General features: G+C 37.7%; 1 protein-coding gene across 1 annotated transcript in view; it reads right to left on the reverse strand.

Annotated features, from left to right (window-relative positions):
• Positions 1-2,870: 2,870 nt before the first annotated feature.
• Positions 2,871-14,171, reverse strand: part of LOC104150534 (peroxisomal multifunctional enzyme type 2) — a 66,655-nt gene continuing 55,354 nt past the window's right edge. The window contains exons 23-24 of the mRNA XM_068927890.1: positions 5,089-5,216; positions 2,871-3,294 (exon numbers count right to left, since the gene is read on the reverse strand). Coding sequence (XP_068783991.1) covers positions 3,205-3,294; positions 5,089-5,216 — 218 coding nt within the window. The 3' untranslated portion in view covers positions 2,871-3,204. The remainder of the gene's footprint in view (positions 3,295-5,088; positions 5,217-14,171) is intronic.

Here is a 14,171-nt window from a genome sequence, read left to right on the forward strand (position 1 = left end):
TGTACTGCTGATCGCTTGTAAGACCCTCTTTATTTCACACAGAATTTAGCTATATCATTAGCGAGATATCTGAGATGTTTGGCAAACAATTGGGGCTCTGCAATCCAGGGTAACAGTGCTCATCCCTAGCAAAGAGAAAAGCATTCAAAGAAGAAACTACTTTGAGAGAAAACAAAACAAAACAAAAACGTGGCAAAAGGCTGCCTTGCTGCTACATCTCTAGTCCCTGTGTGGAAATGAATGCGATAGGATATTGGGAACTGCTGCTGCTAAACATCAAGAAAGGAGGTTTCAAAACCAGAAAGGTTTGAAACCTGAGCTCTCAGCACGGAATAATAATGTTCTAGATGAAAACACTCCACAACCTTTTGAACCGAAATCACCAGCTACCAAAATGGCTATCATAAAATGTATTTTTTAAAAGATATTTGGTTTTATTACTTGTTTTTAAGAATACTACACTTAAAAGCTAGCAGCGGTGAATGAAATCTAAGCTTTCACAGTTGCATACTGCTAGGGGAAAAGCACATTTCAAAGCACTTCAATTCCATATTTGATCTAGCAAATGGGTTTTGTACCAGCAGTAACTGGGAAAGTTCCTAGTTAAAGTGAGGGAACATTCTGCAGGCACACACCTTCAGAGGACGCCAACACGCCAATAGCATTAGTAGCAGCTATTCAGGCCACAAAGCAGATGAAAGAATTAAACACCTGAACGGTGGCCCTAGAAAACCAAGAACACTAGCATACTGAGAGGTGTGTTCAATACGCCTCCATTAGGAGAAAAAACTACTACTACTTCTACCTTTGCAGTAGAAATAGAGAGGACTTTCTGTTCCATCCAGGTACACCTATGACCAAGTCATGCTGGGGGAAAAAGCTAAAGTCAGGCTAAGGTCTAGGATGTATGTTTTAGATACCAATGGAACTTTTGGGTGTAACCTAGTGTGTTTTTAATTAAGGCCAGTACTGGAGATACCACTTCAGTTTAACCTTAGAAGGATTTTGTATCCAACAGAAACTGTGCTGGATAGAAATCATCACAAAAGTACCTAACATTTCACAGGGCTCTTGTGCAATTCTTTCCCTCTCCCTTAAACTTACTTAGTCAACGGATCATCTTCTTCAATCTATCCAACAGCAACAGGCTTTGTCAGTATCAGCTTCCCTGCTTGAATATTTCTTCCGCTCACTTCCAACGGAAAGAAGGAAAAGAAAAAAAAAAAAGAAAAAGAAAAAGAAAAAGGCTTACTAGCTGTCTTTCTACTCCTTGTAGAGCAGTGCTTAATGGGCATTTCTTCAGTTATTAGCACCGGATAGCCTCCTTGAGATGATGGACATCACACTTGGTCTGCAGTTTTCCATGGTGTAATTTATAAGATACAATCTTGTTGAGACATGCCTCAGTTTTATAGTCCTATGGCTGAATCAAAGCACAGCTGATGGTACAGCTGAGAAGAAAGAAATCTGTGGAGAACTTGACTCAGTACTACAGCCTGCAATGGAAGGCGTCTGTCCTCAAGCTGTCAAACTCATCTGCAGCCCCACTGGGCTCCTTAATGACTATGGTCAACTCACTCAGGCAGGGCAGTGATGCTCTCATCTAGGAAACAAGCCAGAAGTGTCCTAAAATCTTCAAAAGGTATAAACATTAGACTATTCCAAATGGACTAAAAAAACCCACCAAACACAGAAAAAGGTTGATCGCATTGATTAAGCTAAAACTCAAGGTATTCATGTGACCAGCGGCCCGCCCGTAAGAGCGTATTTTCTTCAAAAAGAAAAAAAAAAAAACACCCCACATATAGTCACAGTTGCTATCTTTGTTCTGCCCACAGGTACGAAATCAGGAATTCACTCGCAGTTATACCTGCTGCTGCTGCCATGATTCTGGCCTTCATGAGAATGAATCTACAAGAAGAGGAATTTGGCTACAGTGACACCCCTTCAGAAATCTATTATCTTTTGGCTGAAAAAACTTCCCATAAAGTAGTAATTCTTGCTGCTTTTCCTCACCCTGCCCTTTCAACATAACATTTACTGACCTCGTCAGCTAATTCCTACTACATCAGACAGAGAAAAAGTCATTGCAGAGTTAGAACAGCAGCAAAAAGCAAATGGTTGAGTCTGGTCCCCGGGGAGGGGCGGGAAACCTTTTCTTCACCCAGAACTGGGTTTTTAGGGGCAGGAAGCATTAGTGATACTGATGGCAAACATGCAGTTTATAGAAACGTGTGCCATAAGCAGCACAGAGACTCTCTCAGCTGCTCTGCTAGCTACTCTCGCTTGTCATCTTGTCATGTCAGCTAAGCCTTGGACTCTACAGTTATGAGTTAACAGTCACAAATCTTTGCTTACTAATGTTACAGATTAAAATGAATCACAGATTAAAATGAATAAAAAAAAGTAACATTACATACATAAATACAACAGATAAACTCTCTTAAAAAGCCTCTTCTACAGGACTTTAGCAATTTTCTAACAAATTGTGCTTGCAAAAGTTCTTTTCCACAAAGCTTTCAGAGTTCAGTGTGAAAAGCACCTAACCAAAATAATAAAGGAGCCATCTCAAAAAGCCTCATTGGATTTCCATGTAATAAGAGTAAGTTTCATGTTTGAGACTGTCTAAATAAGGTGGGCAGTGCAAAAGTTCCAGAGTTTTCTTCCTCTACAGAAGAAAAAATACATAATGAAAAGATTTAAAATAAAAGAAACTGTCTTCCATCTTCCAGTTGCTTGAATGGGATCATGAGAGCTTAAGATAAAAAAAATAATATCCTAATTTCAAAAATAAGCCAGCTAAAATCATAGCAATTAGAAAGTCTAACTAAGGCAACATAAATTAAGACTGACAAACACAAAGAAAGAGATAAAGAGATGTAGTGGTTTAATTTTCTTTAGAATTAATATAGAAATATATGCATCTTTTTAAGAACTACATACATTTTATGTAGATAAAGATATGATATGGGAAAAGTAAGATTCTACACTGTTGCTGAGAAACAAAGAAGGGACAACATTTATGGTTAAGTTCATGTCATAATTTTGTGCTTGCAACAATTAGAACAGCTTATATATTAGTAGTACAGTGTATGAGCACATCGATAGTAAGGAATCTTCATCAAGTTTCAAGCATTGGTTCTGAACTAACTGAAGTTTCTGTCTTCTGAAGTTCTTGACTACTGTGGCAGATGATCAAGCAGTTCAGAGTTTGGCATAATCCTTCAGGATCGTTTCCAACTTCTGGCTCAGCATGATGTTCCCCTTCACTTTTAGTTTACCAGAAAAGAACGCCTACAAGAAGCACAGGAGGGAGAAAGGAGAAAAAAAAGAAAAAAAGCGTTCAACTATTTACCCACAATCCAAAGGATTACTAGAGCCAAACAAGAAGCCAAAGAAAAGCATAGCTGTTCATCACTTACGGGAAAGACTTCAGTGAGCAAAGTCCATTAGATATTGGTTATTAACAGAAAACAGTGTGAGCTGCATTTTAACAGCTTCCAGAATTACATCTGCAAGGGCAAGCCTACCACTCTGGAGTGAAAAACAAGACCACTACCCTTCAGTGAACTCCGTTTCTAAATACAGCCCAGAGCATTTCTGTTAAAAGCCAAACTTCTCCACAGAAGCTGGTAACAAAAGTCAGCAGATACACAGAAATAAGGCTCCCGGTTCTCCCCATCCTACCCCACAGAAATCCATGTATCAAGCAAAAAGGATATTATTTGCTCAAACTCCTAACAAATCCAATCAGGAACTCACACCATAAACATATACACATATTCAAAGGGAATGCACTGACTTTACACATAGCACATTCCAACATGCAAAACCATAACAACACAGAAAACAGATTGTGTTGTGCTTGCAAAAATCACAAGTCAACCAAAATTCATCACTAAAATGCTGGTATATTACATTTTATTGTCTGTAGTGCAACCCCTGCTTCAATCTAGTTCAGTTTTCTTTTTTTTAAACTAGCTTTGCTTTGCTGTGGCTTTGCAGTTTGAAAGCTCTTTGAAAGTTCTGAAACAATGTGCTTTTGCATGGTTCCATTAACTTGAAATATATTCAAATAAGGAATAGAGAGAGCCAGCAGAACAGAATTTGAGCTTCTTTAGATGCTTTGAGCTTCTTTAGATGAAGAACTTCACAGAAACTCAAAGGAAGTGCTAATACTAAGAACAGATAACGTGCCTGAATTGCATCACTGTCCTTTAGCGTTTTAAAGCTTACATGTCAACATCTTGCTTGTTTATGCCTTATGCCCGCCATATACAGAAGGTCACAAAGGATTTTATTCTCATAGTATGCAGGACTCCTAACAAGCATTCACCAACATCGTTAGTCTCTAATTTTAAATTCAAAGTCTTCAACAATCCTTAAACTTCTGCTCTGATCAAAGCAAGGGAAGTGTCTGATATACGATGAGCTAATTAAAGTTTTCATTTACTCAAGTTTGAGTCTATAAGCTGATATATTCAGTTTCTGACAGCTGAATTTACTTTCATGTGAGACTTTTTTTTTTTTTTTAAAGTAAAATTAGTAGTTTCAGAGCAGTTGATTATCTCAAGATCCTGAAGTGCAGACATATCACACTTAAATCTTCCTTTCCCTTAAAAATCTGCCTAATTTGGGTGAATTTTGCCCATTTTCAGTGGACCTGCATCTACACATCATCTGAGATTTTTCTTTACTACAGTAGCAGTAAAATCAGAGCACTGCAACAGGTATCAACATCCTGTAAGGTAACCAATTAAAATAGCCCGAGTGTTAAAACTGACAAATCCTAACCCTGCAAATCAGGTATTCTGAAGCACCAGAAAACAAACAAACAAACAATCTAATTTTGTAGTGGTTGTCTTGGCACACCTAGCATAAGATGACATAAATTCCTTATCACATGCTCTGATTAATTCAATGCAAGGTTTAACGATGCGCCTACACCCAATCCAAATCTGGTTAGGGCTGTCAAAACATCCAGTGTTGCAGACTTCAGAATGCTAATAGTCATGAAGCCGCAGCCTGAATTAAAACAAATGCTGTTTCCCTATGCAAACGAATACGTCTGTGATGTAAAAGTTTTACCTTTTGGGGGTTGGTCTTCTGTTGAACCACGTCCATGAAATCCTGGTCCGAGAGAGTGAAGATGGTATCAGCAGAACTTCTTGCAGGTCCTTGATAGACTTCTCCAGAACCATTCTTCAAGTCAATTGCTGAGAAGAAGCAGCAAAGATGGAAAATTTCATCTTTATTTTGAAATAAATCTGTCTAGAGCAACACTACTTTTCTTATCTATTATTATGAAATGTCCAGTCTAACCATAACTTTCTTACTAACAGCCACTTGGGAAAAAAGTGTTTTTTTCTTCTTCTTCTTTAATGAAACAAAATAATTGAGATTATAACAGGGGGAAAAAAAAACCCCAAATGATTCCTGTACTGTTCTAGTAAGAGTAGTAACAGAGGTAACAGTGACAGAGATAGTAACAGAGGTTCACATCCTAAATGTTAGGATTTAAGCAATTAGATAGTAATATGCCCAAATTTCAAACTGCACCTTTTTGGATAGTGGCTGTAAAGAAAACGTGGGCTTTATTTTATTTTATTTTTTTATTTTTAGAGGAAGCAAAATAGGCCAGAAGAGAGACTTGAAAATACAATCATTAACTAATCCACATTTCAGTCACAAGCTGCATAGCTCTTATAGCAATCCCTACATAACCTGGAAAATCCTGTCCTTTTATTTTTATGAATGGACACAAAGCTCAGAGACATTAGCACTGTACTACCCTTCTCCAATGCATTAACCAAGATGTAACTGTTACAGGACGACAGGCTGGAATCCGCTCATTTATCCTACTCAAATCATTCATGTTTCTGTACCTCAGACATTTGTCTTCGCAGAAGACAACAGTATATATTTCCTAACTGCTCACACTTTTCTAGTGTCCTCTTAAATAGTTACGCTGATATCTGATATTCATATAGAAAAATCAGACGTTGCTTTCTCCATAAGGCCCACTTTTTATGTGGAGCTGAACACAGCAAGCAAGGCTAAGAGACACACAAGCACAGGACGTCTTATTACTTTCTTGTTTTACCATGGTCCTATGCACATGGGATCCAATAATTCCACAGCCATTAATACAGCTGAACATAAGTGGTACTGGCAAAGACTGTGAGCAGTTGGATGGGAACTTCAGTGTTGGGGGGGAAACTATGGCAGGAAAATATCTGCTTAAAGAAAAACAAAGAAAACTGCTCAACACTGAAACACCTCTCAAAGGAAAAGAAATTAATCGGATCATCAGAAAGTCTTCAGTACAATCTCAGTTTCCTGGTTACACCTAAAACATGCACACACAAACATACAAATCCCAACTAAGGTTTTATTTATTTATTTTTAATAGTAAGAACTTAGCAGTTAATTTCAGAAACAGAAAAGTTCAAAAAACAACCCCAGAGTTCATTTGAAAGTTCTTTCGTAGATTGAAGGAAAACAAAACAAAAAAACCAAAAACACAATACCTGCACAATAGTTAAGGTTCAAAGGATATTAATTAGTGCAACTACTGCTGAATTTTTAAAGTTAGTAATAAAGTTTCAAGGTTTCAAAATAGCATCCTATATTCAAAGCAGCAAAATATGTTGGTGGTAAAATGTGCTGTTGCATTTTCCCTGCTTTTCCCCATGGGTAATATAGCCTGCTCTGCTTGAGGTAAAGGGGAGCTTAAAAGCCTTTGCCCACTACCTGTCCCTCTCTTCTAGAAGGCCAAAAGTTCTTCAGAGCGTCTGCAGCTTCAGAGTCTTACTTCCCCACACCAACTGCCCTGCCAAAACAATCTGTCATAAGGTTAACCCTGTCAGGTACTGTGTCATTTGTTTAGAAGAATATTTTGACAGGATATGCTCTGTCAACTCGCTCTCGGAGTTTGCAAATTCCCAATCTTTCCCTTCACACACTTCCGCCCCCGCCCCTTTTAAGTACAAAGCAAAATCATTACTCAGGCGGATGTTTCTGAACCATTGCTGCCTAGCCAATACTAAGACAGTCAGTTTCCCTTAGCTGTCAAAATTTAATCTCCACTTGCTTGACTGTGGAGACCAATTTCTTCATAAACTGTTTCACGTGCAGTCCTTTTCCAAACCATTTTCCTGAAAAGTTGAGGTGAACTGGGCAGATCAGGAATAGCTTTTGCTTGTTCAAAGCAGTTAAGTCTTTCAGTTTCTGAAATCTGTTCTAAAAAGTATTTATACAGTTACAACAGAACGGAAACAGGAATCAAGTGTATAATGACGCTCTGTGAGAAGTGACGTACTGGATTGTTATTAGTCGCTTGGTTTTAACAGATACTAAGGTTAAATTATCATTTCAGGGACAAGTTTAACAGATAATCACTAACTTGACATGATAAGAAAAGGAGAGAACAAAAATTACCGATCACCCAGAAGAACATAATGTGTATGTATTACAAAAGGGCTACAGTATATCAGCATTTAAGATGTCAGCATCCAAGTTACAAATAGACACAGGTAACACTATAGACTTTGTTGAATTTTTCAAAATAATTTCACTTATAAATTTTTGTTTTATTTTTGTACTCTTCACAGCTAGTAAAATAAAACATGAGACCAGTTCCACCTTTTCCTCCAGATTAGCTTCAACTGCATATATGCTGAGAATACCAAAGTCCTTACACATTTTTGTTGTGCAGGTTCACAGTGTTCCTGTGATGAACATTTGTTAAAGAATAAAAAGCCAAAAAACATTCACATGGCATTAGGGCCACAAAAGCCTTCCTTATACGTTCTGTGTTGGTGGGTAGGAGCTGTGTATAATCCTTTATGATCCAGAACACCTACTACATAATTTAACATCATAAGTAAGCCTTTAAACACGTTCCACTAGGCTATACAGGTACAGACTACTTAAAAATAAATTAATTAATTAATTTTAAAAAAATCCATCAAGTCATTAAATGCAATGGTTACCAGCTCCTCAGGTTAAGCCAACCACACTTAACTCGCAAAGAATTCTTAAAACATACCTCTACACTCAAATGCTAGCAGTGTTATGTACCCGTATCAATGTAGCCTAAATGAGCCCCTTCTGAGCCACACGAATGGCACTACTTAACAAGCCCGCGTATGTATGAAGGCATAAAAACACTTGTGCACTTCTAGGATGCTTCAAGTTCTTCATTATTTATTTTTAATTACTTCTAGACTTCAGAAACTGAAAAAGCATGAGTATCTTCTTGTGCTTCATTCTACGTGCATTTTTTTTTTTTTTGGGGGGGGGGGGTTGTCCTTTCCTGGCCTCTTCCAGGAGGGAACCCAGATCCTGAAAGCCTGACAGAGCATCTCCCAAGGCACAGCAGATCCTATTCTCCTCCTCTGTTAAGCACTGGCTAGAAAAAACAGCCTTGATGTATATCAGACAACTGAAGACTAGAGTGATAAATCAGTCTCAGCATTGTAAAGTTTAGGAGGCATAAAGTTAGAACTAAAAAGGTGTAGTGACTCAGGTAAGTTTTAACAACCTCTAGACTTTACTTTGAATATAATACACACTTAACATTGTTGTTACAAGCCCTCTTCTCCTTCTCCATTAGCCATCCACATCTCAAGAGCATTGCTCAGCAATCCACATCTACAACTAATTGTAATCTCTCCAAGCACAAGTATAAACATACACATAAGCATATACTCCAGCACAAGTATAAACACTACATAATCATAGTACTATAGCTATAATTGCTACACTTAATCACATCTTTACCACATCTCAAATTAAAACTTAATAGAAATTTCAAAAAGAGGAGCAACCTAGGATTTTGAAATACTTACTTATTATTTAAATAATCTGAATTAAATAATTTAAGTCAGTATTTAAATTTCAACTTTCCCTTCATTCTATTTACAAAGTAGTAGCAGAGTTTTGCTAAGAAAAACACAAAACAAAACACAGAGCAGCCACCAAAAGACGACAATGTGATATCCACTGCTTTCTATTCTTCAAAACATGAAGGACCTTCTCCTTTTCCTTGAACATTCTTTGCTGCTGTTAAGCCTTGTTGAAGATAAGTTATGGCATCACTAATGCAAACAGTCAAAACAAAAACAACCCACAAACAACAACAAAAGACCAAAACCAGAGAAATTACCAGAAGGAAAAGGAATCCTGAAGCTTGATTCACAGATAAGACCTACTGCGATTCTTTATTCCGTTCTGGTCAATTATACTTGACAAAGAAGAATTCAAAACATGGCACACGTTGGTATTTTGAAGAAGGAACGTAACTTCTCTCATTACAGAGAATGGATGACTACCCTCAGAAAGTTACTGTTTTTGCAAGACAAAGGCCTAGCAGCTTACAAGATAGCTTTTTTCACCTCCTGATATTCATCCACTCTAAATTATTCAGAAGGGAACGGAAACGAAAAGATAGCGTTGGCACACAGACAACGGTTACAAACCCACAATGAACATTTCCTGGATATCAGGACTTTCCAAATTGATCAAAGACCAAAAACAGTGAGTTCTTCTAAGACGTACCTTCATGAGATAGAGCTGTCCAACACAGTTCTCTGCTATAGCAGGAAATGAGCTTGACATAAGTCTCCTAAAGTCTCACGTCTCCACGGTTAGAGCTGCCATCTAGTCGCAGCAATTTGTATACTTGCACTGCCATTTCCCCCACCAGCTTGATGAGTTGGTGCCAGTGTAGCTATCTTAGCGCTTAAACTCAAAATAGTTCCTTGGTCAGTTGGTGACCTGGGTAACAGCCTGACAATGATCTCACATGCTGTTACTACAGCTCTCTCGCCAGTGATAACTCTCAGGCAGCTTAAAGGTGTCTCACGTGTGCCCGTGCCAGCTACAGATGGTTCTTTGCTCCCGAGAGTGCTACAAAAACCAAACTTAGAGACAGCTTCTCCCCCAGCTATTCATGGAACTGATTAACTCCGTACAAAAATAGATTTCACATATGGACGTGGCACTCCTCAGTATTGTGTGCGGCAACACAACTTAAATGAAACTCAAATTTTAAGTCATCAACTAGCTTGTCAAAAATTGAAAATTTAAGCACTAGATACCTGACAGAAAAACAGAATCAAGCAATTTCAGTGGATGAAGCAGTGGCCACCCTCCAAACTTTATTTTTATTCATACACAAAAGTGTTAATTGCAGCAATCAGACACATTAATTATTATCCTGAATAAGATGCTCCGGGCAGAGATAAAATAAGAGGTCAAAGCAATCGCATATACCCAGGCTAAAATGCTAGACATTGCCCTTCCAAAGCATGCAGCCTTAAAATCCAGAATTTGGCACGCAGGTTTTGCTTTTGCGTTCTAAGACTACCGTGCCAAGTTAAGGAGAGGACTATCAAAGGGTCAGGCATTTTTTTCTTTATTCTGCTTCACAGAGGATAGCTAATTGCAATACGAGATTCATCCTCAAAACAAATTTAACAAAATATCACCCATCCTTCACTGCCTGGAGTCACATCACATCATAAACTACTAAGCAGTTTCCTAGTAAATTCAGTGAGATGTTCACCTTCGACTGCACATGATGATTTCTTCCCGGTTCTCCTACAAAAAGTTTTATTTTCCTGAGACTTGGAGAGGAATAATATCTTCTGCCTTCAGCGGTTCCTTCAGAAACAGGGTGAAAAGCAACAGATGGGTAAACTGTTCTGGAGAACCATTAGCTATCACTTAATAAATCTCAATGGCAATGTCTTTTCTCTATAGAAGCAGAAATTGCAATGATGGAGCTTAACTCTTTACAGAGATAAGTATTTTATAACTATTAAAAACCTAAAAGCAGCTGTACAGTAATGAAATTTCAGGAGAGAAAAGAAGGCACGCTTTAGTGAAAGTAACTCAAGAAGTCAAAGCTAGGGGACTCTATTAAGAACTCTGTTATTTAAAAAGAAAAAAAAATTGTTGTAAAAAGCTCCAGTACAGCTAAGCTTATTCCTTCAGTTAGGATACCATCAAAATCCATATTGCGGTATCTACATTTTCAGCATCCTCTTAAATTAGAACAGTTTGCTCTTGTAGAGAAAAACTCTCACGATGTTAGATCAGTTGTCAATGGCCACAGTTTATCATTGTTCGGTCAGTGAATGACCTGGCCAAAATTTCACATCCCAAATGCAAGACAGTTGAGGTTCTGAACCTTCATGGTTTTACATAAAACTAAAGGTCACGGCTAATTAAACAGACAAACGTTACTAATATTAGTGCTATTAAGAAGTCTCTCTGCAATGAGAACAGCTAAATCCAGTTCCCAAATCCTGTTTAATTTAAAAGTAATAAATATATGAAAATCTTCACTTATTGCATAGAACAAAGATCAGTTAGTTAGATTTAAAACAAAACACTAAAAATAAACATAAATTAAAAAAAAATCCTTTTGACTCCTGGAAGTTTAGAAAACACCAAAATGGCAGCGTGAGAAAACAGTTCCCCAGCAGTACTTAACACTGCTGCCTTCTGTCCTGTGCTTCCCTCTCAGCCTCCTCGGCAGTTCCCAAGCTCAAGGACGCTGGCTGCAGATGCTGCAGCTACAATCATCAAGCGCGACAGACAGCAAGGAGCTGCAGGGCCCAGATTGTTTCTGGCGCTGTCAATTGTGGCAGTTTTCACAACAGCACAAAGCTGGGCAAAAGTGACAAGTCAAAAGATTAAAAGACAAGGCAGCACTAAATTTAATAATGGAAAGAGACCTAGCAGGTAGCCCAAGAGAAACCTAAACACTGCCTGTAAAGGCCTGGCAGGCTCTTAGCAAGAGAGGCCTTAAGCGATACATAATGAAACAATTAACATTAACTCAAGACCTTTAAAAGAGGGGGGGGGAAAAAAAAAAAAAAAAAACACACGCACACACAACCCACCTGCTGACGTTTCAGTTATTTCAGTGATAACACGTCAAGAATTTTGAACATAAATCAGGATGGTATGGAGTACTTATCCAAAGGAAGTAAACTAAACCAATTTCAATTTCATATTTTCCTGTTTGCTTTATTGCAACTGCTTATGTTATAGGATCTAGTTTATATTACAGCAATTTTCTTTTATTAAAAGTGGAGAGAAAGAGAATTCTAAATTGTTAGAAGAGTAAATTCAGCATAACGCTTAAGGTACTGATTTAACATTAGTATAGGCAGAAGACAACCACTGAGCCAAATTTATATGTAGGGCAGAGCAGTACAATTCTACTGACAAAGTCAGCTAACATCAACATTTTGAGGCAGGTTTGAAATTGGTCAAAATAAAGACACACTAATCAAATTGAAGCTGCAGCAAGGCCAGCATCTAACTATCACCTGAACTTTTAAGTCAAAAAGTAATTTGTCAGCGTATAAAACTTCTATTCACGTACAAAAAGCTTCCACTCTATTAACAGAAAAAGTCAAGCATTGAAGTCAGTAAATGGCATTGTCAACGCTACATATCATAAGCTGGCTGTCATTTTTTATGTGCATTACAACAGTCTTGCTGATCATCATACAAAAATTTGTCAGAAATGCCTTGATGTTTGCAGGATCTTAACTACAAGTCTGTCTTTGAAAGCAAAGTCACAAACTTCTGCCTTCGTCCATATCTACCATGCAAAATAGATTAGGCTAGCATCCTTCAGAAGAGACAATATATGACAATGCTCTTGAATACTGAATCATAATGTAAGCAATTGCTTACCAGCTTTTGAGCGCTTGCTTCGGGAAGGTCTTCCCTTTTTATTTTATTTTTTTATTTTTATTTTATTTTATTTTTTCACCAGAATAGTGTTTATAAAAAAAAATCCCTAAAATAAGAATTCCATCATGCAGATATACTGGGTCATTAGAAATCTATTAGAGTTAAATGTTAGACGGAGGTGGTAGTGCGCTACTATTCCATATAATTAGAGCTGACACTACAGCTGTCACAAGCCGGTAGCGCTTTGCCAGTGAATTTACACAATTATTTTACACCAAGGAATTACTGAAATTTAGGATAGCTGAATTTGATGCCTTTATGAGAACTTAAATAATAGAAGACAGCACAGATTCAAAAGCTCACAGATTTTTAAAAATGCTTTTAATATTGCCCAGTTCTTGCTTTCTTCATCCTTGGCTGAAAAATGATGACTAATCTGTTTTTTTCTTGAACTGTTCAAAATTTCAAAGACAGACATCAAATATTCAGAAAACTATAGGATCATGCAAAGTTCTTCGGAAAACTGATATGCAAAACAGGGAGTACCGGCACATCAGTTTTCCTGAGGCAAAAAGTAAGCCATGTTTTCTACAGGCACCCTCCTCGTCACCTAGATACGTACATATTTAGGCACAGCCTCACGTGTTTATGACACCACAGACACTAGAGTCATTCATAAGCACTATTCACTCTTTTGATGCCTGGGCTTGCAGGAATTGATCCACATTGTATTAAAATTGGCAGTCACCTTTCCAAGTTAGTGGAAAGGTTTGGCTTCAGTGCCTTAGTACTAGTAAGCATCAGGAGATGTTTAAGATGATATTAGACCCCTCATCCCACAGGGCTAAAGTAGTTCCAAATTCACATAAAGTCCAGACGTTGCTCATTTTAAGAGAAGCAAAGGGAACAGTCAAAAGTTACAAGTCTTCATTACCTTTCAGTTAGGGCAATACCTACTAGAGGAAGGCACTACTTTCTTCCCACCACTTCACTAGTGAACAGAAGACAGAACAAGCCCTGCTTGAAAACCAGGAAAGGTTTCGACTGTCTCTTGATTTACTCCAAGCAGTAATCCTCTTGCTCAGGACATATTGACAAACATTACTCTTTGTAAACATCCATTCACATTTCAGCTCAAGTCTAAACCTCCAAGTGTGCCTATCCCACATTCAGTAGTTTGCAACTCAATGTCTTCCTGAGCCAGAAATTTTGTTCATGTCTTCAAAATTCCCCATCAGATTTTTCTTAATTTGTCCATCCATCCTTTGAATGTATGCAATCTTGAATTTAAGTCATAAACAAAGCGGTCTCAAAACTAAAGAACATTACGAACCATCTTGAAGATGATGTAATTTTCTGCCTGTTACCATAAACATGACCATCACTTAATTCGCATTTATTTACTTTGATATTTTTTCACGTGTTGAACATCTTACTAAAAAACACATAAA

The sequence above is a fragment of the Struthio camelus genome, chromosome Z (assembly GCF_040807025.1).
Source record: "Struthio camelus isolate bStrCam1 chromosome Z, bStrCam1.hap1, whole genome shotgun sequence".
Lineage (NCBI taxonomy): Eukaryota > Metazoa > Chordata > Aves > Struthioniformes > Struthionidae > Struthio > Struthio camelus.